This window comes from Mytilus edulis, chromosome 1 (genome assembly GCF_963676685.1).
Source record: "Mytilus edulis chromosome 1, xbMytEdul2.2, whole genome shotgun sequence".
Taxonomy (NCBI): domain Eukaryota; kingdom Metazoa; phylum Mollusca; class Bivalvia; order Mytilida; family Mytilidae; genus Mytilus; species Mytilus edulis.
This window is the reverse complement of record NC_092344.1, coordinates 42,075,845-42,101,962: the sequence shown is the minus strand read 5'-3', so window position 1 is coordinate 42,101,962 and position 26,118 is coordinate 42,075,845. Positions and strand designations below refer to the sequence as shown.

The 26,118-nt window shown below is 31.6% G+C and overlaps 1 protein-coding gene across 1 annotated transcript in view; it reads left to right on the top strand.

The window, feature by feature from the left end:
• LOC139482742 (E3 ubiquitin-protein ligase rnf213-alpha-like) overlaps positions 1–23,303 on the top strand; it is a 305,645-nt gene extending 282,342 nt beyond the window's left edge. The window contains exons 80-89 of the mRNA XM_071266815.1: positions 319–503; positions 970–1,108; positions 1,658–1,741; positions 3,712–3,907; positions 4,630–4,849; positions 5,257–5,331; positions 7,084–7,281; positions 19,863–19,952; positions 21,176–21,357; positions 21,949–23,303. Coding sequence (XP_071122916.1) covers positions 319–503; positions 970–1,108; positions 1,658–1,741; positions 3,712–3,907; positions 4,630–4,849; positions 5,257–5,331; positions 7,084–7,281; positions 19,863–19,952; positions 21,176–21,357; positions 21,949–22,147 — 1,568 coding nt within the window. The 3' untranslated portion in view covers positions 22,148–23,303. The remainder of the gene's footprint in view (positions 1–318; positions 504–969; positions 1,109–1,657; positions 1,742–3,711; positions 3,908–4,629; positions 4,850–5,256; positions 5,332–7,083; positions 7,282–19,862; positions 19,953–21,175; positions 21,358–21,948) is intronic.
• The last annotated feature ends 2,815 nt before the right edge of the window (positions 23,304–26,118 follow it).

The following is a 26,118-nucleotide window of genomic DNA, read 5'->3' as shown; positions in this document are numbered from 1 at the left end:
TACTTAAAAAAAAAAAATTAAATAATTAGTGTAGAAAATTCAGGGGAGGCAGTTGCCTCCCCTGCCTCATAGGTAGTTACGGCCCTGTTCTCCATATTCCTTTAAAACATGCATCACACATAAAATAATTTTTAGTTCTTTTATTTCTAATATATTGAATATATTCATTTAAATCTGCACATTTCATAAATAAAATCCATACTTTTTTTTACACAATGAATAAAAAAAACCGAAAGCATATTACTCCAAAACTAGCACACTGATCCTTGTTTTTATTCATAATTATAATGTATTCAACATAATCAATTGCACTTTCAGGGTCAGATCGATTGCTTCAGTTACTGTATGAAACAGATACACAAACAGAAAGAGTGAACATCAGAAATTTACAAAGTGTTCCTGCAGTATGGCATTACAGAGCTCACGTTTCTGTAGATCATTTAACACAAATGCTAAATGCAAGTCAACACAATTGCCCACTGTTACGCATCTTCCTTGAAGAGGTATAAATAAAAATGAATGTATTGAATAATGGTGTTTACTGTAAAAGACCCAATGGTGACCTTGGAGTTCTTTGGTTGGCTTGTTGTACAGTCTCTGATGCTGTTTCCATTCTTAATTTTACTTGTTACTTATCCTCTAGCTGGAAACTGATCTATACAATTAATTTATGAAGGATTCTTATGAAAAATTGATATATCAAGAGATTAAACTAACTTGATCAATGATGATAAGTTACACTTTTGAAAGGAATTAATTCTGTAAATTGAATTTTAAAGTGATATCTGAAATATTTTAAGCATCCATCTACACATATAAATGTATTGTTAATTACAGAACTTTTCATTCTAAATTGCTAACATTTTGAATATATAAAAAAGAAGATGTGGTATGTTTACCAATGAGACAACTGTCCACAAGAGACGAAAATGACAGACATTAACTACTACTGAATGGTTTTTTTTGCAGGAACCATTTCTCAGAGCCTTGAGATTTGTACCAAGCATTCTTAAACTTCAAAGAATATTGATACAGAGGTACAACAGAAAGTTTGTCAGATCTGAGGGATCTTTACAAATTTACTTGATACAAGATGATTTGGAACAAGGTATTTTATAAGGGAACTGATAATGTCCAATAGTGTGATTAGTACTGATTACCCCCTATGTACAAAAGGATCAGATTTCAATAGGGCAACACAAATGACTGAAATCAAGAGTTTCTTATAATATTCATTATAGTAATATTTTACATTAAATTCTTATTGTATCTAAACTCAAGTTTTCAGATCTGATAAAGATTTGATAAAATGTCTCTATAGTGCTTAAGTGTCATATCTATATAAATCGAAGTTGCAAAGTGTGTTTATTAATTGTCCAGTCCCTTTCACTATAACTTTACTATTGTCTTAATTTGTTCTTGGATTCCCTTTAAATTTTAATAATGAATTTGACTTATCAAAACTATGGAAGAGTTAAATAATGAGGAAACTGACATTTAAAACCATTTTTTTCTATAGGGGAATTTCATTTCTCAAATCTTCTTGAAATTAGTATGAAACTTCTGCATTCTTTAAAACACATTGAGAACAAAACTTTGAAATGAGAAAAACTGTAGTCTTAACACTAAGTTACATGTATATTTTTTTTTATAACAGATAGAAGAACACAAGAATTTAGATGCTTACTTAGCATGTTCACTGAAGCATGGGAGTGTGTCAGACAATCACTTGAGTCATATAGTAAGAGTTTGGAATAATGCTTATTGCAAAAGCAACAATTAATTTATTTTGTTAAGGAAAATAATTGTCCACAAATTAAAATAAAGAAATATTAATAAAAAAGATGTGGTATGATTGTCAATGAGACGATTCTCCACCAGAGACTGCAACAGACCAAATGACACAGAAATTAACAACTATAGAACACTGTACGGCCTTTGACAATGAGCAAAGCCTTTACTAAATGGTCAGCTATAAAAGACTCCGAAATGACAAATGTAAAACAATTAATTCAAAAGAGGAAACTAATGGCCTAATTTCCTTATTTATGTGAAAAAAATGGATGAAAAAAAAATATGTTGGACATAAAAAAAAACAACAACCACTGAATTGCAGACTCCTGACTTGGGATAGGCACATACAGAATGTAATTAGTAAAAATACATTCTTTTCCCGTTATTAAAAGCATAAATCTTTAACTCCACATAATTATTTTTTGCTTTAGAAACTATGCCCCTTTTACTAAGTTGTTTGAATATTGACAAGATGTACAGTGGAAAGCGGTTACCTAATTTTAGATGCAATGCTCTTGTCCATCCATGCATTCATAGTTCTTACTTCTATCTATTTACATTCTATATCACAGAGATTGTGTATTTAGGAAAGAATAAAGTTATTGTCTAGAATTTTATTATGTTTAGTTATATTGTGTAAATACATTATTTTTATGCCCCACCTACGATAGTAGAGAGGCATTATGTTTTCTGGTCTGTGCATCCGTTCGTCTGTTCGTCCGTCCATCCGTCTGTTCTTCATCCGTCTGTTCTTCGTCCATCTGTTCGTTCTTCCCTCTGTTCCGCTTCAGGTTAAAGTTTTTGGTCAAGGTAGTTTTTGATGAAGCTGAAGTCCAATCAACTTGAAACTTAGTACATATGTTCCTTATGATATGATCTTTCTAATTTTAAAGACAAATTAAACTTTTGACCCCAATTTCAAGGTCCACTGAACATAGAAAATGAAAGTGCGAGTTTCAGGTCAAAGTTTTTGGTCAAGGTAGTTTTTGATGAAGTTGAAGTCCAATCAACTTGAAACTTAGTACAAATGTTCCCTATGATATGATCTTTCTAATTTTAATGCCTAATTATATTTTTTACCCATTTTCACGGTCCATTGAACATGGAAAATGATAGTGCGAGTGGGGCATCCGTGTACTTTGGACACATTCTTGTTTTTACTCTTAGGTAGTCACTTCCTGCTTCAGAAATCTTTACAGTGTTTACCTTGCATAGTTCTTAGATTCTATTTTAAGAAATGGTTTAGGACTTTTTTTTAAGCCCCATTATGGGCATTATGTTTACTGACCTGAGTCTCTGTTTGTCTGTTCGTTTGTTCGTACATCCATTTGTTTGTCCGTCTGTCCGTTAAAAGGTTAAAGTTTTTGGTCAAGTTAGTTTTTGATGAAGTTGAAGTTCAAACAACTTGAAACTTAGTACACATGTTCCATAGGATATGATCTTTCTTAGTTTTATGCCAAATTAAGAGTTTTTACCCCAATTTCACAGTTCACTGTACATAGAAATTGATAGTGCGATTAGGGCATCCAAGTTCTATGGACACATTCTTGTTTATACTTAATTGAACCATGTTAGTAATTTTAGATGATCTGTATAGTATAGTCAATATCTGTTTTGTGATGTTTGGAATTTATTTTATAACCATAGACAACTCTTTGATAGTTTCAATTTAATTTCATCTTAACTTTTATAGACTGAACATGATTGTCAGTGCCCTATAAATAATGAGTGAGTTTTTACTTTGCACAATATTGTGTAAAATGACCTATCCTAAAAAAATAGATGAATGTCATGAATAAATCCTGTGAATTATCTATTTTAATTGTACAGTCATCAACATGTATTACACTAACAAACATTTATTAGCAAAGTAGCAAGACCGTATGAGAGTATTAAAGGAAACATTTTTCATTTTAGCATGTACTGTAAATGGAAATATAATCCATATGAATAAAGAGCTTTGTAGAAGGTGTATAGAGTCAAGATCTCCAGTTTCTGTTTTGCTTCCCACACTCAGAGATGATGGTTTGTGCTCCTACTTGTTGTTGAGATTTTTGTTGGAGCAACAGAACAACTTCTTACAAAAGTTCTGCCAGGTGGAAAAAGAGCAAAGGTAAAGTTTAATGATATAATTATAATGGACCATTTTTTCATCTTACTTTATTTGCAGAGGCAGATTGATGAGAAGGGGTATGAAGTGCTTGGGTATTCTAATATAATTATTGCATAGACGTTTTTCAAGTCCCACTCAATTTGCTGTCTTGGTGACGTTTTTATTTTTAGCTTAATACCTGGCCAAATGGACTAAATGAGATTTCCTTATCCCTTGGTGTCCATTAACTTTTACACAAATCTTCTCTAAAACTAATGGGCCAAATTTAACCAAATTCAGGATTATTTTTTATCCCCTTTCGTGTTTTGAACAAAAACTCATGATGAAAGAGAGAAACTAAACTGACATTGAACATTAATTTTTAAGCCACAGTGACTCATTAATATACATTGAAAAGCAAAAATAATCATTGATGAAAGATTTAAACCCACAAAAAAAAGTGAGCAATTCAGACTCTTGAAAGCCTCTTGTTTTCAGAACATCTTCTTATATCTATGAAACATTTTCCACTCAACATTAAGCATGCAATAATCAAGTAATCAGTCTTTCATGAAAATTTCAGAATGTCATGTCTACATTGTTAATAAAGTGGTATACATTTTTATTAAGAGTACCATTTTTAATCAAAAAATAAACTTAAAAATACTGTACATCCTTTTTATGGATTCTCAATTTGAAAAACAAAGATGAGACTGTATTATTTTTTTGTTTACTTTGATTAGATATGACAGTTTGCCTAAGGTAAAAGTGAAAGATATATCCTCAGCTCATCTGATTAGCTACCATCCAGAGAAAGATCTGTTACCAATGGTGTTGGCCAACTGTAATTACTCATTTGTAGTTGGTGAGGGTAGCAAGGTGGATTATGACTTTAGTAACCTAGAGAGACAGCTTATTGACAGATTTCTGTTTTCTAAGTCAATAGTTAATGACATTAAAGAGGTAAAACCAAATATAGATTTATACTGTAAACCAACTTATTTTCGCATTTTACTCTTTTTAGTCCACTTTGCAGCTATTTAAATTTGCGTTTTCTAATTACTTGACGTACTTAAATAAGGAAAGATCCCAGTTTTACATATTTGTGACGATTAATATTAGCGTTATTTTTCTACTCGTGAAAGTAAATCGCTTGCGAAAAAATAAGTTGGTTTACAGTATGTATATATTTTATACTGTAATGTTTGTATTTGTATTATATTTTCTAACTTTGTTACATCTAGTATTTTTCAATTTTTTTAATTCTTTTTAATTTTGAATTTAAAGTCAAATTCCACCCTTTAGAAATATGTTTTACACATGTAAATGAATTGATAAAAAATTAAACTAATATTGTTTTATATCTTTAGATAGCAACCTTTACATACAGATCAGAGTCAACAAATGCTTCTATGTTTGATGAATTGTCACTAAGAATAAAACAAGTAAGTTAAAAGACTGCTATCATTCTGTAAACTATCTTTTTATAGTGTATTTTTATGTCCCATTTATGGGCATTATGTTTTCTGGTCTGTACGTCGGTCAGTCCGTCCGTTCGTCCGTCCGTCTGTCCCACTTCAGGTTAAAGTTTTTGGTCAAGGTAGTTTTTGATGAAGCTGAAGTCCAATCAACTTAAAACTTAGTATACTTGTTGCTTATGATATGATTTTTCTAATTTTAAAGCCAAATTAGACTTTTGATCCAAATTTCACAGTCCACTGAACATAGAAAATGAAAGTGGGAGTTTCAGGTTAAAGTTTTTGGTCAAGGTAGTTTTTGATGAAGTTGAAGTCCAATCAACTTGAAATTTAGTACACATGTTCCCTATGGTATGATCTTTCTAATTTTAATGCCAAATTAGATTTTTTACCCAATTTTACAGTCCATTGAACATGGAAAATGATAGTGCGAGTGGGGCATCCGTGTACTTTGGACACATTCTTGTTCATATTTAAGTACAATTGTTTTTTTAGTTTTAGTTTTTGTGTTGTTAAGTTGCTGTCTTTTTTTATGCTTCTCATACACCTTTTATAATTGTACATCCCTCAAAAAAAAAATTTTTTTGTGGTTAATAGCAACCACACTATTTGTCCTTTTTGTCCATGTTCCTTGTAAGCACATCTTTTTTAAAGGGCTAGACAAATATCAATGAAACATTATCCTGTAGTAAAAGTAATAAGGTTGTGCATAAGGGAATATAATACCTCTTGCAGAATCAAATTTGTGGGACAGGTGGTATATAAATAATTTTTCTTGGACAAAATTACCTAGGCAGTCAGTTCATGTCAATGCAGAAAGTGATGCTTTAAGGAAAGCATAGATAAAATATATGAGAGAAGATCCCATTTACTTTGTCTATGATTAACAGCCCATTAACAGATATTTTTTTAAATGAACATTTTCTTTGATGATTATCAGGGATAATAGGTAACAAGCATAACATATCTGAAGGTTGGTATAAATCTATAACTGCTATGTTTCACGTATTCTAAAAATGTATTTGTTTATTTAAAAGATTAACCTTATGATTATACAAATCCTTGATAATACCAACTCAAAATCTATTACTCACACAATTGTTTCATATTTCAAATAAAAAAAATAATTTAATTGCTGGTTTCAAGTAATTATTGATTGTGCATGAAATATTTGCCACTAAATAAGCAGCAAATAAACAATTATTTTTTTTACTTTTATATGCATACTGAAGATTCTTTTCCTATATAACTTGTGTACAACTCATTAAATGTGGTTTGTCATTTAGGTTTAAACTGGATGAGGGCTAAATATTGAGCAGAACATACTTACCATTCTGGGGCATCATTGTTAACTCCAGGTTTTTAATGATGTTCATGTTGCCCTATCTTTTAGTTGTCTGTGTTGTGTTGCATTTTGTAACCTGTTGTCAGTCTTTTTTTTTTTTTGTTGCTAAAAAGTTATACTTTAGATTATATTTCGGCGGAGGGTGGCGGATAACTAGAAATTTAAGAAAAATTTCAGACTGATATCTTCAGATTTATAAGCACTTATTAGTTGTTTTTTTTCTCCATTAGTTAACCTAATTAAATAAAATCTATTAAATTTTTACCTCATTTAATCTTATTTTATCTACAGCTAAAAAATGAGTATAATGCTGTATTAAAAAAATGTAATATTGATAGAGATATTTGATGATATTTGATGATTTCTTTTTTCAGACCAGGATAAATAACTCTGTACACAGTCAAATATGTGGTGAGCTTCAAGTCAGAAGTTACACAGAATTGTGTGAAAGTCTTGATAAGCTTGACATTGCAGTCAAATTTTTAAAGTCTGTTGGAACTGATCCTAAAAGCTGTCTAAGTGACTTTATGACTAAAACATTAAAAATGGACAATCCATTTCCAAGTCAAAAGGTTGGTATTTATGAAAAAATATTATCTATCCATCACAGTAACCAAATTTGATCAGGAAAAAGGAACTGTTATTTTTTTTTTATAATGTGAACTATTTTAAGGCATTATTATGATTATTAAGATTGAGGTTAAGTGGATTTGTCAAACTTTTTAAAGGATAATATCTTTTTAATCGTCTGTGTTGATATTATTGGTGTGGCTGATGTTTCAGGAACAACTTTTTCTGACAATTGTCATATATTAAGAAAGCACAACAGTCTTGCTCAGAAGAATTAGAAGTAGTAGTATTAAGATAGCCTTAACTTTTTCTTTATCTATATATCAAGACAAATGAAGCAGCATTTTAATAGAGATATCTCAAGAGCAAGACAAGGGTTTTCAAGATCAGATATAAGACTGAAGTTTGTTAAGGGCATACGATACAGTAGAGATCCCTCGTTGATTTTTTCTTAAAATTTTGATAGAAGGTCAATTTCAATGTGTACTTTTCAAATATGCAAAGAAAAAAGTACCTTCATGACTTACTTTTTGAGATAATTTTGTTTGAAATTTGCACATTTGGAAGAAAATTCCTGAAATTTCATTAATAATGACTTTTAAAGAAACTAACAATACTTTTGAACGAAAAGTCATAACTTAACCGGTTTTTATGCCCCACCTACGATAGTAGAGGGGCATTATGTTTTCTGGTCTGTGCGTTCTTTCGTTCGTTCGTCCGTTCGTTCGTCCGTCCGTCTGTCCCGCTTCAGGTTAAAGTTTTTGGTCAAGGTAGTTTTTGATGAAGTTGAAGTCCAATCAACTTGAAACTTAGTACACATGTTCCTTATGATATGATCTTTCTAATTTTAAAGCCAAATTAAACTTTTGACCCCAATTTCACGGTCCACTGAACATAGAAAATGAAAGTGCATGTTTCAGGTTAAAGTTTTTGGTCAAGGTAGTTTTTGATGAAGTTGAAGTCCAATCAACTTGAAACTTAGTACACATGTTCCCTATGATATGCCCCACCTACAATAGTAGAGGGGCATTATGTTTTCTGGTCTGTGCGTCCGTCTGTTCGTTCGTTCGTCCGTTTGTTCGTCCGTCTGTCCCGCTTCAGGTTAAAGTTTTTGGTCAAGGTAGTTTTTGATGAAGTTGAAGTCCAATCAACTTGAAACTTAGTACACATGTTCCTTATGATATGATCTTTCTAATATTAAAGCCAAATTAAACTTTTGACCCCAATTTCACGGTCCACTGAACATAGAAAATGAAAGTGCATGTTTCAGGTTAAAGTTTTTGGTCAAGGTAGTTTTTGATGAAGTTGAAGTCCAATCAACTTGAAACTTAGTACAAATGTTCCCTATGATATTATCTTTCTAATTTTAATGCCTAATTATATTTTTTATCCAATTTCACGGTCCATTGAACATGGAAAATGATAGTGGGAGTGGGGCATCCGTGTACTTTGGACACATTCTTGTTTTGTAAAATATTCCTTTGATCCATGGCATCAACATGCTGAAACAAGTATAAGGTTAAATCAAATCATCATGTTCCGGATTTTGATTGCTATATCCGAAATAAAGAAATTGACCATATTTTTGTGTCTTTTCGGAAATGCAGAAAAAATTTGATCGTTGATTTTTTCCTGAAATTTTGACGGAGTGTTCTTGAAACTGTACTTGATTGATTGCAAAAGAAAAAAATTGGGGTCCATGTGCTTGTTTTTTCAATAAAAGCCATATACCTTAATTTTTTACGACGTCTGTCAGTATGGCGCTAAATTACGTTAAATTAAGTGTTAATCGCAACAACGTCGTGTAATCGTTCCCGCCGTACACGAGTTCGCTGTCAAGCATATGCAGGTGTTTTTCAAAGCGTTCATACAAAAATTTATAAGATGTTTAATCATAAAATGGAAAAATATTTTTGCTAAACATTTACGAAACGAAATTTGGACAGGAACCTTTTCATAATATAAAAAAAGACTATAAAAATGATTCTAGCAGATTGCTTTATCAGATATACGGCAAAAAAGAAAATCTGATAGAAGTATAAAGGTGCATCTCCGTCCGACATTAGTTCTAAATTGCTTTACGTACTGTAAGGGGATAGATAACATTATTGACATGACAAAGTGTGAACCAACTATACATTAAATGAGGCGATACCATAAATTGACAACAGTACAACCTTCAACAATGACAAAACCGATACCGTATCGTCAACTTTAAAAGGTTCCGACGTACTTTGATTTTCTTTTTTTTACATTTGAAAGATAGTCATCTTTCAAATTTAAATTATAAGCAGTACTTCTTGTTTTATAATAAGAGCTGTTTTGTGCAATTTAAATCATGCCATTATTACCTCAATCGACCGAAAATGAAGTTGTAATATACTTTTTCAGTACAGTAGCCGGTATAAGAGAATATTATTGAACGATGTCTTTATCAAAAGATAAGTTACATAACCTTTTTTACGGCGTATCATATGAATATTGGCGTATTTGTTTGTCTAGAAGTAGAGCTATATTGAAAACACTTTGTTCGTCTGTCCGATTGTAGATTATTGCGTTGCGTTGTGTATTTGATCGTAAGTTAACTAAGTCTAAGGCGATAAAGATATAACTACGTCTGCCATTATACGTTTCTATTCAATACAACATAAAGTATACAATTACGCGACGTCACAAAGATAGTGGCCGTACCGCAAAAAGGTACGTTAATATTAGCGCAATTCTTTACATTCTGGGGCCGCAGAAAATGATATTTAACTTAAATTTGAAATACAATATGAAAAATTCGTAAATTGTGACATAAAAAGAAATAAAATCATATTTAAAGTCTCTCAATAGTATTTTAACTGTTCACGTCTGAATAATTTAACACTTTTACAAGTCTATATAATAACTGGAGTTAATTTAACAGTCTATACATCCACTAATTTCTCCAAGGCAGAAAAGTTCTCCAGGGCAGAAAAGTTCTCCAGGGCAGAAAAGTTCATTCACTGTCATCATGTGTACTGCGTATTTCCAACGGATAGAGCTTCACAATCGGACGGTTGGTGATTCCTGTGTCGGTCTTGATAACAGCTGATCGAATGAGTCCATCCTTTCCACGAACTAAATCTTCTACAACTGCTAATTTCCACATTATACGATTTGTGTCATTGTGTACTTGTACAATGTCACCTATTTGTATTGTTTGTTCGTTTCTTCCAGATGTACGGTGAAATTCACGGAGTGACGTCAGATATTCGTGTTTCCATCTTGAGCGAAAATGGTTGATTAGTTCATTATTTCTCTGTAAATTTTTATTCAGTTTCACGTGCAAATCTTCGGAAGTAACACTGTCAATACTGTGTTCCGATTGGTTGTCAAGTCGACGACCATATAAAAGGTGCGCTGGCGTCAGCGGTTCGGGATCTTTAATATCAGTAGAAATGTGAGTTATCGGACGATTGTTTAGAGTTCCCTCGATTTCGATTACAATTGTATTCAACATTTCCGTAGAGACACATGACTTTCCTAGTATTGCTTTAATTGACTTTTTCGTGAGTCCAATTAGGCGTTCCCAAAAGCCTCCAAACCACGGTGCTCGGTTGGGTATGAATTTCCACTCCGTTCCTTGATCGGCAAGTTTTTCTTGTATTCGGTTGTCTTTGCTTGATCTTGTAATCTTTTCGGCGGCTGCCTTGAAGGTTGTTGCATTATCGGACAACATAATCCTTGGTGTAGATCTCCTAGCGACAAATCTTTTAAAAGCAAGCATGAAAGACTCCTCGGTTAAATCTGTGACTATCTCCAAGTGTATAGCTCGTGTAGCGGCGCAAGTGAATAAACAAATATATGTTTTGCTTAATTCGTTGTGTTTTCCTTTTGTATACAAAGCTCCTGTGAAATCAACGCCGGTTACTGAAAAAGGATAATCGTAGTTGACTCGATCTTTAGGAAGCGGTGGCGGATCGGGTGCGCTGTAAGGCATTCCTGATATTTTAATGCATTGAACGCATTTACGAATTTGTGATTTTACGCACTGCCTTATTCTCGGTATCCAGTAATTCTGTTGAATATATGCGATTGTACTGTTAAGTCCGGCATGTAAAGTCTTTGTGTGAGCATCCATTACGATTAAGGACGTAAGACTGTGGTGTGTTGGCAATAACAACGGATATTTAGTACTCTCCTTAACAGGTGCGTTTTGTATTCTCCCGGTACAACGTAGTAATCCGCTTTTGTCTGTATAAAGTTTAAGTTGTCGAACAAGTTGCACTTTTTTCTGTGAAGATGAATTCAAGCTTTCAATTTCATCCTTAAATGTTTGCTGTTGTGCTGCTACTATTAGAACTTCTAATGCTTTACATCGCTCCTCAACACTGATAAATCCGATTGTCCGTTTATCTCTTGAGTTCTGTAAATTCTGTATAAAGCGCAAGACGTATGCTGTTACTCTAATTGCTTTTTCTAAAGATCTGTATCGTTGTATATCTATACATGAAATTGTCTGTGTTGAAGCATTTGTACTTTCATCATCTGTATTTTCATCACTAACAGTTACCATCGTGCTGCAATCTTCAATTTTCCTCGTCCATGTCGGCCAATTTTTACGATTTAAAATCCATTGTGGACCGTTCATCCATAAGCTGTTGTTATAAAGTTGTTTAGCGTAAATTCCGCGAGTTAAGTAATCAGCTGGATTGTCATCTGTTGGACAATAATTCCATTCAGCATTCTCTGTTAATTTTCGTATTTCTTTAAGTCGATTTTCTACGAACGGTTTTAAGATTTTTGACGATTTAAATTCATCGGTCGTCGTCATGGCTAAAAACAGAGTAGTACCCGTGAAACCGATTTCATTACCACGTTTAGAACTTATGGGCGCGCTTATCGGCGCCAGATTAGCAAAGCATCTTCTTAAAGTCATACCAACAGAACATGTGTATATGTGGAGCGATAACCAAATTGTTTTGAGTTGGATTAAATCGTCAAAAATCTTAAAACCGTTCGTAGAAAATCGACTTAAAGAAATAATTCCATTCAGCATTCTCAGTATTCAACGGAATACCCTTCAAAATGAGTGGCCGGTCATTCATAAGAAACACATCATATAAAGAAGAAACGAACAAACAATACAAATAGGTGACATTGTACAAGTACACAATGACACAAATCGTATAATGTGGAAATTAGCAGTTGTAGAAGATTTAGTTCGTGGAAAGGATGGACTCATTCGATCAGCTGTTATCAAGACCGACACAGGAATCACCAACCGTCCGATTGTGAAGCTCTATCCGTTGGAAATACGCAGTACACATGATGACAGTGAATGAACTTTTCTGTTATAAATGAGCGCTGAGCTCCCTCGTCAAAGAGTATTCTTGCATCTATACATGTATTCTTGTGAACGACTGGACTGAATGCGGTTTTCAGTAAAACAGTGGACCTTTCTTCGCTAGCGGTATACAACATAGAAGTTTCTGTGTCTACTTTGTTTTGCGATTGTTCAGTTTCAATATGATGTTTATTTGAGTACAAGTTCTGTTTACATAATGAAGAGTGATGCTTCCGGTGGCAATACTTACACGTATTCTTGGATTTGCAATCGGCTATTTTATGCTTACCTAAACAATTAAAGCATAACCTCTTTTCTTTTATAATTGCTACTCTTTTATCGTGATCTATTACATTTTTACATTCGTTTGGCCAGTGGTTTCCGTCACAATATGTGCATTGTTTCTTCCGATTCGAGTTGAATGATTTGTCTGTTGTGTTTATCGGAAGGGTCTTATCTGTAGTTACTCGTTTAACGCCTGTTATGAAATTTGCGCTAGGTGTTGCGGTTGAAAACGTCTGTGTATAATCTCCGTATCCGGACTCTTGAATAGAAATCTCTTTACCTATCGCGTTTCGAAGCGATTGAATATTCCAACTGTCGCTCCCGTTTTCTCGTGTTATATTTTTTCGTACTTCATGCGGTATCTTCCCGAGAATTACTGGTATCAATAACGATCCGTACATTTCCTGACATTGTCCGAGAGACTCTAGACCCCGTATGTAAGCTTCTGATTTGTCATGAAATGTTCTCAAACTTTCTAATGTATCATGTGGTGCGGGTATATCAAGTAGTGCTCTCATATATGCATTAATGATTTTATGTGGTTTGCCATAGCGGTTTCTCAATAATTCAATTGCTTTGTGGTAGTTTGGATTTGTCATGGTCAATCCTGAAATTACGTTTGCAGCTTCAAATTGAAGCAATGAGTTCAAGTACGAAAATTTCTGAATGTCAGTTAATGTGTGATTGTGATGAATCGTGGTCTCGTATGAATCCCAGAAATATTGCCATTGTAGAATGTCTCCATTAAAATTGGGAAGAGATAGCTTTGGTAGGCGATGGTTATTACTTGAGGTAGAACTTGATTGAGATAATGGCTGACTTGTGTGAGTAAAGGGGTTTGTGTACGGAACAAACTCTGGTGCGTTTGAATCTAGTATCGAAGATGTTGCGTTTGTTACGGGCTTTAAGAACTTCTTAAATTTTCGAATTTTACCCTCTAAATCTAAATAATACTCATCTGTTTCAAGAATTTCATTTGTAATATCTTCTGATTCGACTGCATTTAATATCTGTTCGTCTATTGAGGCTAACGTCTTCTTTTTCTTCTCAATTGCTTCGAGCAATGTTGATACTTCCTCCGTGTCTATTTGTGAATCTCCGATGGCTTCCTCCAGTTTTTTAAAAACTTTTGTTACTGCTGCTTTGTTTCCCGCTCTCAAGGATTTTAATCGGCTGATGTCCATTCTCTCCGTTTGAAGTCACGGCACCAATGTAGATTATTGCGTTGCGTTGTGTATTTGATCGTAAGTTAACTAAGTCTAAGGCGATAAAGATATAACTACGTCTGCCATTATACGTTTCTATTCAATACAACATAAAGTATACAATTACGCGACGTCACAAAGATAGTGGCCGTACCGCAAAAAGGTACGTTAATATTAGCGCAATTCTTTACACCGATCATCTAACTATACGACGAGTTTTAACGTGTGTACACTTTCTTATCTGTCTGTCTGCAATTAGTGTACATTTGCCGATACTTCAATTTTTATCTCTCAATACATTGAAGTACAATAAGGACATGCTTATACAAATAAGTAGACGTGGTATGATTACCAATGAGGCAAATCTCAATCAGAAACCAAATGGTTAAACGACTATAGTACAGTACTTGCAACCTTAGGCGTTACTGTTTGACGTGAACTTGACTGATCGGTGAATGATCGGTGACGGATGTTTGACTGATCAATGAGTGATAGGTGATCGGTGACCCATAGGATCCGTCAGATAAGTCAAATAACCTATGTGAGAGTTACCCTGACAACTATCACCGATCGATCAGTAAATTAAATTTATGCACGGATCGGACGGATACGTATATATTTAAAATTCTTATGTAAACCGAACTCCACAGTGTTTACAATCGATGAACGCGGACCTCTACGAAGACACCATAATTTACACGTTATAATTTGTAATAAAATTAGTTGCAATACAAAAGTAAAAATAGTTTAACAGAATGAGATGCTTAGAGCATTAAATTGTTTGTGTTGATTAATATTTTCGTATTAAATATTATAAACATTAGAGACATATAATACATAATTGCATTATATGACTCTGTTAACATGAACTTATTTCTACGAAAATGGTTATTGTTGACCGCCATTGGATTTTTGAACTTTTCGTAGTTTCGAATAGGTTGTTTTTTCATGAAATTTAAAGAATGTCAAAGAAATGATATTAAAAGTTTGTTCCCATTGTTTAGAATAACCAAAATTAATATTCTTTTTATCAAATATTGTACTATATTTTTGCAATCAGTTATTTTTACCATCTTGAGACAAGTCTTCTAATTAGAATTGAGATATAATGAAAATTAAAATACTTTTAAAAACTTTTATTTTTGTGGAATAAGAATGCAGTTATTGATTTATTTTGATGCAAATTATTAACCGTCATATGATTTCAGTACTTTTTGTACATCAGGATTGGCTGTTCTTCATAAAACATGCTTACTTTAAGGAAAAAGATATTAAATTTTTGTACACGTTACCTAAAATGAAATATTTCCTCATTTTACTGAAAATTATTGCCCGCCATTGGATTTTGTACTTTTTATAGTTTAAAATAGTTTTTTTGTTCATAAATTTAAAGAAATGTCAGAGAAATCATACTAAAATTTTGTTCGCATTGTTTAAAATAATCAAAATTATTCTTTTTTTTATTATTTTTACCATCTTGAGACAAGTCTTCTAATCAGAATTCAGATATAATGAGAATTAAAATACTTAAACTTTTATTTTTGTGGAATAAGAATGTAGTTATTGATTTATTTTGATGCATATTATTAACTGTCATATGATTTCAGTACTTGTTGTTCATAATGATTGGCTGTTCTTCATAAAATAATCTTACTTTAAGAAAAAGATAATAAATTTTTGTACGCATTGCCTAAAATGCAAATATTTCTTCATTTTACTGAAAATTATTGACCGCCATTGGATTTTTGTACTTTTTATAGCTTAGAATAAAAAAAATTCATAAAATTAAAAGAATGGTAGAGAAATCATATTGAAATTTTATTCGCATTGTTAAAAATAACCAAAATTATTCTTCTTTTTATTAAAAATGATACTATTTTATTTGAAATCAGTTATTTTTACCATCTAGAGACAAGTCTTCTAATCAGAATTGAGATATAGTGAGGGCTATTCCAGAAAAAAATGTATGGGGGTGTTGGAAGGCAGTTTTTGTCAGCACCCTCCACCCAGACAATTGTATTTGACAATTATAGTGCATTATAGTCTGAAAAGTTGCTCTGATACCCATCACCCATGTATTATTGATATAATGTGCCTTCCAACCCCCCCATACATTTTTTTCTGGAATAGCCCTGAGAATAAAAATACTTAAACTTTTATTTTTGTGGAATAAGAATGCAGTTATTGATTTATTTTGATACAAATTATTCACCGTCATATGATTTCAGTACTTTTTGTACATCATGATTGGCTGTTCTTTATAAAATATGCTTACTTTATAGAAAAAGATATTAAATTTTTGTACGCATTGCCTAAAATGCAAATATTTCTTCATTTTACTGAAAATTATTGACCGCCATTGGATTTTTGTACTTTTTATAGTTTAAAATAGTTTTTTTCATAAAAGTAAAATAATATCAGAAAAATCATACTAAAATTTTGTTCGCATTGTATAAACAATCAAAATTATTCTTCTTTTTATCAAAAATGATACTATTTTATTAGAAATCAGCTATTTTTACCATCTTGAGACAAGTCTTCTAATCAGAATTGAGATATAATGAGAATTAAAATACTTAAACTTTTGTTTTTGTAGAATAAGAATGCAGTTATTGATTTATTTTGATACACATTATTAACCGTCATATGATTTCAGTACTTTTTGTACATAAGGATTGGCTGTTCTTCATAAAACATGCTTACTATAAGGAAAAAGATATTAAATTTTTGTACGCGTTACCTAAAATGCAAATATTTCTTCATTTTACTGAAAATTATTGCTGCTATTGGATTTTGTACTTTTTATAGTTTCAAATAGTTTTTTTGATCATAAAATTAAAGGAATGTCAGAGAAATCATACTAAAATTTTATTCGCATTTGTTAAAATAACCAAAATTATTCTTCTTTTCATTAAAGATGATCGATACTATTTTATTTGAAATCAATTATTTTACCATCTTGAGACAAGTCTGCTAATTAGAATTGAGATGTAATGAGACTTAAAATAAATGATTGCATTACATTATTTCCATCAAGATTGGTTTTCTTCATAAATTATGTTTACTTTAAGGAAAGAGATATTATTTTTTTGTACGTTTTGGCAAAAATGCAAATATTTCTTCAAATATTGGAAAATATTGTAATTTCAATTGCAATCAGTTGTTATAAATGATTTTCATATGTTTTTTGTAGAAAATGTGAATTATTCAAGAATAAATCTGCTTATTTCTTTCTTTTTAAGGAATATATTTATGTTTACCACCATTTGATTTTTGTACTTTTCATTGTTAAGGAGTAGTTATCTTTTTTTATTAAAAAAAGACTATCAGAAAAATATAATGTAATGTTGTTTGCATTGTTTAAAATTATTTCTATTTCTTGTTAAAAATACAGCAGTTATTTTTGTAATTTGTTATTTTATATGCTTCGATTGTGACGAGAATATAGAAAGTCCGTGATTATGATAAGTTTTTTTTTTTTAATTTTATGATGATAATTAAGGATACAAAAATTTAAAATATTGAAAAAAATAGACTACATTTTTCAATAGCTGATTCTTTCATTTTGTTTTTCCCGAGAATGTTTGGAAAATAATAAAATAAAAATCGCGATGTAGACACCGTTTTAGAACTCGCCGGTTTTGAAAATATATAACCTAAATAAAACGAAAAAGACCATTCTTTAATGATGATATTTTAATTAAGGTTTTATCTATACATTTCTTTTCATTTCAATTCATAAAACTTTGCTAAATAATTAATAAACAAAATGTATCATTGAACGTTCGATTTTCAAGAGTCGCCATTTTAATTAGATTAAACGAAACTAAGATTCCGTAATTTGTATTAGTTTATCATGTGACGTATTAAAGTTCAATCCGTCATCAAGGTCGATCGGTAATATCCGTCCGATCAGTCCGATCAGTCAATTACTTTTACTATAAGTCTGACGGATTGCTGACGTGAGTTTGACGCGAACTTGACTGATCGGTGACTGATCGATGACCGCTGACTGATCGCTGAAATAGTAATGCCTAAGGTTGCAAGTACTGTACATCGGACGGCCTTCAATAATGAGTAAAACCCATACTGCATAGTAAGCTATGAAAGGCCCCTACGTGACAAATGCAAAACAGCTCAAACGGGAAACTTACGACCTGAGTACAAAACGATGAACAAAATACAAATATGATGAACATGATACCAAAAGACACCATTTAATTACAAGCCCCTTTAACAGCATGTGAACGGGCGTTTTCTTGTTTTGGTCTATTACATCCAGTGTCATATACAAAAAGAATACAACTAATTACAAACAAACTAACGTGTGACAATTCTGCATCTATTGGTAATATTTTGCTTAAATTCAAACCAAAAACAACACAAATATATTTTTTTTAAATCTTTTTAACAGACTTTTATTGACAGTTTTTCTACATACACATACAATATTATATGTTTTTAAAATATCCGAATTAAAATCGGCTATTTTTTTTTTTTATGTACCAATTTCAAGTCTAGAACAGGATGAGACACTCTCTTTATTTATTATTTTATTTACGAATAGGGGTGTTATGCGACCTTGTCCACCAATGAGGGTCTCACACATGCAGTAGGTTTTGTTATTTCATTGATAGTCTGTTAAATTTGGCCTTACAATGACAATTCTCCGTAAAATTTGGAGGCTGCAAAATGCTAAACAAGAAAAGAAAAAAAAGACACAAACTTAACTATTTTGATTCTGATGTTTTTCAATTCAAGATTTTACTTCGAATTCATTATCAATAATTGAAAATAACTGTTCTCGTCATGAAAAATATTGCACAGCTGTACAACACGCCGTAGTTATGCCTTTTGTGTATGGATTTCAACACCAAACCCGATTCTGTCACTCTACGCGCCATACATTTTGTTAAATTTTTCTCATTAATCACGGGTTCATACGTTAAGTTTTCTCCTTCTTTAAGTTTCATTAAAATAACATTTGAATGTCATAAATATGCAATTATATATTTGCCGCTGGATGTTAAGCAGCTACCAATACTCATTATTAAATATTACAGGTCGTTTTGTTCCGAATTGTGTTATTGGAAAAATGTTTTTCAGCATGTTACAGTTTAAGCAACGAATAGTAAGATAGACCCCAATTCCTTGAAATTTTTCTTTCACTACGTTAAGCAGATTCCGCTGGGCTGTGCTGTTTTGGCAGTTATTCAGTGCCAGACTAAAAAGCTCCACAATTCTTCTTCCGTCTTTCCATATTATACTGTCATTACTCTCTTCTGTGCCTATCACCATTTCTTCAATTTCGTCATGCAAAATTGTATTTGATTTATTGTATTTCCTTTAATCTCACTGCTTTTCGGTGGATTTCTCCGCCTTTTAGAAACGGCTTGACCACTTTTTTAGCAGGTACTTTTTTGAAATTCGCGCAATCGAAATTTATGACGTCAGTGAATATTCCGCGAAATATGACTTCTTTTCAAGCAAAGTCGCGAAATGTTAACGTTCTGATTAGAAACATCGCGAAATTACAACGTTCTGGTTACCAACGTCGCGAAAACAACATGAACAGTTTTGAAAACGTTATTATCTGCCCCTGCTACTGTATCGTATTCCCTTAAGTAAATATGTACTTTACATTTGTGCAGGAAAATTCTTTGTTTAATAAATATCTTGATACAAAGACTTTAATCAGTTTAGAGGAATCAGAGCTATCTAAAACAGTGATTGCAAGTTTGTTTTTCTACAGCATTAATCTCTTTTTAATTTTTTTTAGGCACACCAATTTATTAAGTTAGAAAATACACTGTATTGGTGGATTAAGTTATCATTGGAGAGATGCAAGTTACAGCATAGCTATGATCAGGTACTCTTCAAAATGATTTGTAGTTCTATTAATTTCCTTTTTAAATCAGTATTTTTATTTGTTGATCGCTTAAATTGTTGACGGTTTTTGTCTAAAAATGGATATTTATTAAAAGGTGATTGATTTGAGAAAATTCTCATATGTAGGTCGACTGATCCAAAAACTGAACACAGTTATATGTAATATTTTTGTTGAGCCTTCGACTTTTTTCGAAAAAGCGAGACATAGCAATACTACATTCAGTTGGCGGCAGCGGGTTCCACAAATATTCACTCTGTGGTCAAAGTTTTTGAAATTTAGTAACTTTCTTAAACTATCCTGTATTTTATACCAAACTTGGACAGAAGCTTGCTTATGATCATAAGATAGTATCCAAAAGTAAATTTAGTTTAAAGAAAATCCTTTTTTTCCATATTTTACTTATAAATGGACTTAATTTTTCTTCCAGTTAACATTACATACGGTCTACAGTTAAAGTTTTTAAAACATTAATTAGATTCATACACTATCCTGGATTTTTACCAAACTTGGACAAAAGCTTCTTACAATCAAAAGAAAGTATCAAGAGAAATATTTTTATTATTTTTTTTCCTCATTTTTGTTGAGTCTGTGATTTACAGCAAAAGTAGGCAAGACACTGTGTTCCGTGGAACCCTTACAAATTTTATATTTAGTTGTCAGTTCTTTTGCTCTCTCTTATATCTATATCATATTATTCACTTTGATATATATTGCAATTGGGGACATTGGACACAGTTCTTTGATTATTTAGCATATACATGATATATGTGCATTTGTATAAATTTTGTGTTGACATAAGAAAGAGTTGAAGCCAGCCCCATAAGGGTTTTGGTTGCATGAATGCAGTCTTCACCCCAAAAATGATTAGCAATACAGGATCAACAAGAAAATATTTTTAGTCGGGAATTACATTCTTGCCTTCAATGTTTTAAAGTGACCAAGGTGAGCAACACCTTTAGAGATTCTTTCTGTGATATATAAAATTGAGAATAGAAATGGGGAATATGCCAAAGAGGCAACAACCAAATCGAAGAACAGATAACAGCCAAAGGCCACCAATGGGTCTTCAATACAGGGAGAAAGTCCTGCATCCTGAGGTGGGCCTCAGCTGGCCCCTAAATAAAAATGTGTACTAGCTAGTTCAGTGAAAATTGAAGTCATACTAAACTCCAAAATAATATATACCAATACTATAATTTCAGGATGCATTTGAGGGAATATCAGATACCTTTAAAAGTCTACTGAACTACAGACAAAGAACTCTTATTAAAGAGACGATGAACAGATTATCCGTTGAACACATGAATGCTACACTAATAGTAGTATTTGAATGTATAATGATGAAACTTGATAGTCCAGAGAGTGATGCTTTTGTTGATATAAGGTATGTATTTAGTTTATTGCTTTCTCAAATTTTGCTTTGATCTTTTTATGTGATAATTTTCAATATCAAGCAACTCGAGTGAAATGGGGTTTTCTCAGTCGTGAAGAAAGAGAAAGCATTACATGAGCATAGAACCTCATTGACATTATGTAGGAAAACACATATTAACTGTCGCTTTTTAATGAGATTGTAGCTGAAAACACCATCTTGTTTGAAAGACCATCAATGTTCTATAATTTGACCTTTGATCCTGATGACAATAAAACATTGGCTGATTCGTGTTTGATGCATAACTTTTGTACCATAGCACTTAAATTGGTGAAACTATATGAAGAAACATAATGGGATTAGGATGTGTCAAATACCAGCTCAGGTCACTATGACCTTGAGCTTTACCTTTGACCCCTATGCTGAAAGCCAAAAATATCAAATTGTCAAATGTTATAATGAATTTCACTGCAGTAACTAAAATGCAGACGGCTTTTGTTTATAGAACTTTATAACTAACAGACTATTATTTAGTTTTTGTATGATTAAACTTATATTTGGAAATCAATGTAACAAATAAAATAAAAACCCTTTTTTTTTTAGCTTTCATGACATGTTGTATGGCTATATTGATGCATCGCCATACGAAGAAGACACTTTAGTAGATGATATTTTAAGAGAAGCCATTCAAACACTACAATCAGATAGAAGTGATATGCCTAGGATAAATACAGGACATGCTGTTGCAGTTTGGAAGCTGATCAATGAGATATTGATAACAAAACAACTACAGAGGATGTAAAATATTTTGAAAAGGGAAATTTTACTTGAAATTGTGTCATATTGACAAATTATATATGCAACATTTTATTTATCTTTAAGCAGTAGAGATAAATTGTGTTAGCCTCTGTACAGTTTTAAGATTTTATGGCATTAACAGTTGGATATTTCATTATTTGGATGGAGTTTCCCTGATTTTCTGCTATTTAGACGTTTTCCAATGGAAAAATGGTTTGATTTTCACTTATTTTCTACATTAAATAAAATCAGAAAAATAAAAATCAGAAATTAATTTGCTGTTAGTTTGACATAATAAGGATGGATCAGGATAAATATTGCAATAATTTCAAATCCTTCTTCGAATTTTATAGCAATTTCCAACTGTTATATTGTCATTTAATATGCATTACAAAAATTGAATTACAACTGGTTAAGTAATTTATGTGAATAATTGTCAGTAGCCAAAGATCCACAATCAGAATGCATACTTCAAATTTTGAAAGTACAGTTATTTTCGTCAAGCTGAACATTGGATGAAAGATTTTGACCTAAATCAAATTTTTTTTATTATATGATAGATTGAAATTCATTCCTAAGATTAGAATGAAAGGCATGATGCAGATGCCTATTATTACTATTTATATTTACAATACAAAAACACTTCATATCATGAGATGTAGTAAATTTTTCCATGATTTTTTTAACTTCTATTATTCAATTGAATCTCAGTTACTCAGTTAAAATAGTTCCATGAGATCCATCACATTTTGCCTCCAAGTTAATGTTAAATTCTAGAAGTTTTGTAATATATCTTTTTTGTTAAAGCTCATTATGTTTGCATCTTCCCTTGTGATTGAACAGATAGGGTCTTATAGTTTGTTTGTGACTATTGAACATGATGACTTCAGATTTAGTCTGCAGCTTAACAATGATAACTTGTAATGAAAGAAGGGTCTGTTAGACCCTGAGCTCGCTCCCTGTTTTCAGATAATTGGGGTAGCACAAAAACGCATGCATTCTTATTTTATATATGCTTTTGTTCTGATATTTGACTTATAAACGAAAACATCGAACTTCTGGACCAATTTAAAAAAGAGAAGTCCATAAAGCCTGACAAAATCAAATGTTAAGACTTTTATCAACCGGCTTTGTTTTAGTTGTGTTATTTCACTGCTTTAGTTTACTTTTTAGTTCTGTTGTTCCATTGACTTTGATGATGTTTAATTCTGTTGTTTAACTGATTTAATTTATGTTTAGTTCTGTTACTGTATTGGTATAGCTAAGATACACAATACAAAGATTGTATCACTTAATCAGACAACTTTACGACTTAAGAGTTTCAATATCCCTTTGGAATCTTTGGCCTCTCTTTTAAACTTATGTTATTACTTTCATACAGCTATACAATTCATAAACTAAGAACCAATAGAAAGAAACAGATTAATGTTTCAAAGTTTAATATTTTATTAATAGAATTGTTACATTTATATTTATTATTATGTATTAAGTTGCTAGATTGAGAAGTACACATTTGAATGAAAGGAGTAGGTCCGGTAAGGGCCGATTTTGGCCTCAAATTTCAAGTTCATCTAACGAAAGATTTTTGACACTTTTTAAACACTTAAGTGTCTATTTCAATTGATTCAAAAGGTATATATAAAATATTTTGACAGATTTACTCATTTAAAACGCTCCGATTCTAGCTTAAATATGAAAAATATATCAAATATGCCCAAAAATGTCACTTTTCAGTTGGTTTTTGTCAAAAATGAAAGTGGCCGCATCCGTGTTCATCCTCAACCTTTATATATGTTATGTCTTATCATCAAATACAACTTACATTTCAATATTAAGAATGAACACGAATGCGGCCACTTTCATTTAAGTCGAAAACCGTCTAAAATTTAACTAAAATGCTAACATTGTGAAGATTTCAGTAATTTAGCATGACTTAATGATGCTAGTATCCGATATATGTGCATCGTATTGTCAAAAACAGCCCATATTTATGTTGCAGAAGCATTCTACTGTCCAATAAATAACTAAAAGTATACATTTTTACAATTTTGTAAAACCGCTATATTTTGGGGCCAAAAAGAGGTCTTACTGAACCTACTCCTTTGCTATTCAATTGTCCACAGGGTTCCAAAATATTTCATAGATTCTTCTGCAACACAGTGTGGTGTGCAAGATTTGTCTTGTCGCATTTCATTCTCTTATGAACCTTCAATTAAGTTACTAACCTTGATTCATAAGAGATCATCAAATTGTGTTGGATATAAAATGTGTTCTATTGTTGTTAACAATTGAATAGATAAGAATTTTTCTACTTGAATCTCATATCCTCCATACTGTTGAGAGAAGTTGTACTGAACAGAATAATTTCAGATAAAGTCAGCAGCTTTACAATGATAACTTGTAGTGTGGGAAGGATATTTCATACTTCTACTTTCTGTTTTCAGATAGTTTCAAAAGCAATTCCGGGGAAGCAGAGCAAAGCATATATGTATTTCTCTTTAATATGTTTTTGTTCTGTTAATTGACTGATGAAGTTTTTTTTAGTCCTGTTATTTCACTGGTCTGGTATATGTTTGTTTTAGTTCTGTAATTGCACTGTTAGTTTATATTTTAGATCAGTTATTCATTGATATATTTGATATATGTTCAGCTATGTTATTTCACTGATATAGTATGATTTAGTTGCTTTACTTGATATTTAGTTAGTTATATATATATCAACAATTTTAAAATTTTGTTATTTGAGTGATATACTTTTAGTTTAGGTATGTATGTTATACTAAGAATGTATGTTATACAATAGAATATTTATGGCCTGAAGAAATATATTTTGTTATCATATACTTAGACTTAATAACATATGATTTTTACCGTATGATAATAGCATTAAATTAAAGTATTTTCTATATTTTTCGAATTGGTGCTTAGCGGGCTGATATGAAAAGTTTATCACATGCTTCGATTGTTATCACATGCCTTTCCGTAACGTTATCACATGTCATTCCGGTGATACTCGGCAAATTCCGGAAAATACACCTTAATGCTACGTTTTCAGTGAAAAACATTACAAAGTAGTGTACAAAACAATTATATGAATACTGGAAAGTATATTGTGTAAAATAATTAAATTAAATTAAAAAAAAATATTAAATAAATGCATTTTTTAAGTTTTTCTGAAACATAATTTAGAAAGTTACTTTAAAAAAGTTGACTTTTCCAAACAATTTTCATTATGTATATTGTTGAATTATTTTTTTGTCGATTCGTCCATATTAAAATGTTTTTTTTTTTTCTCTCTGTTGAGGCATATGATAGAAAGATTTCTTATTGAATGTATCAAATTTTGGGTCCGACGTCCGTGAACTTTTTACTCTTTCAAGATCTTTTCGGGAACCACGTAGAAGGATCAATATATGAATCTGTTATTTTTCTCTACTGTTGAAGCATATGATAAAAAGATCATAACATGTCATTTTTTATATCGCATGTATTATCAGCCCTCGGTCAATATCAGCCCTCGAGCCATGCGGCTCTTGGGCTGATATTGAACCTAGGGCTGATAATACATGCGATATGAAAAATGCCATGTAATAATCTGATATTATCCTAGAATGGACTTATTCTATTTATCAGGTTTTGTAGTTATTTTGGGGTAGCCTGAATATATATGCCAACTTTGATAATAAGGGTTGCATGGATATAATAGTATTAAAGGTATCCAACCTTTTTTAACTTCCTTTTTCTTCATTGTTTTTGTCTTTTAGTCTGATGAAACTTGGCTTTTAATTTGATGAAAACTGTTCAAATGTCAATATTACTGTATGATAGCCATGATATATTTGTCACACATTGATTGTTGATGTCCCATTGGTTAAGGAAGCCCTTTTGTAATTGGGGAACCAAAGATCAAGGCCACAGCAAATACTGAAAGATGTAAACAATAACAGGTCAGGTATAGGTTTTTTAACAATACTC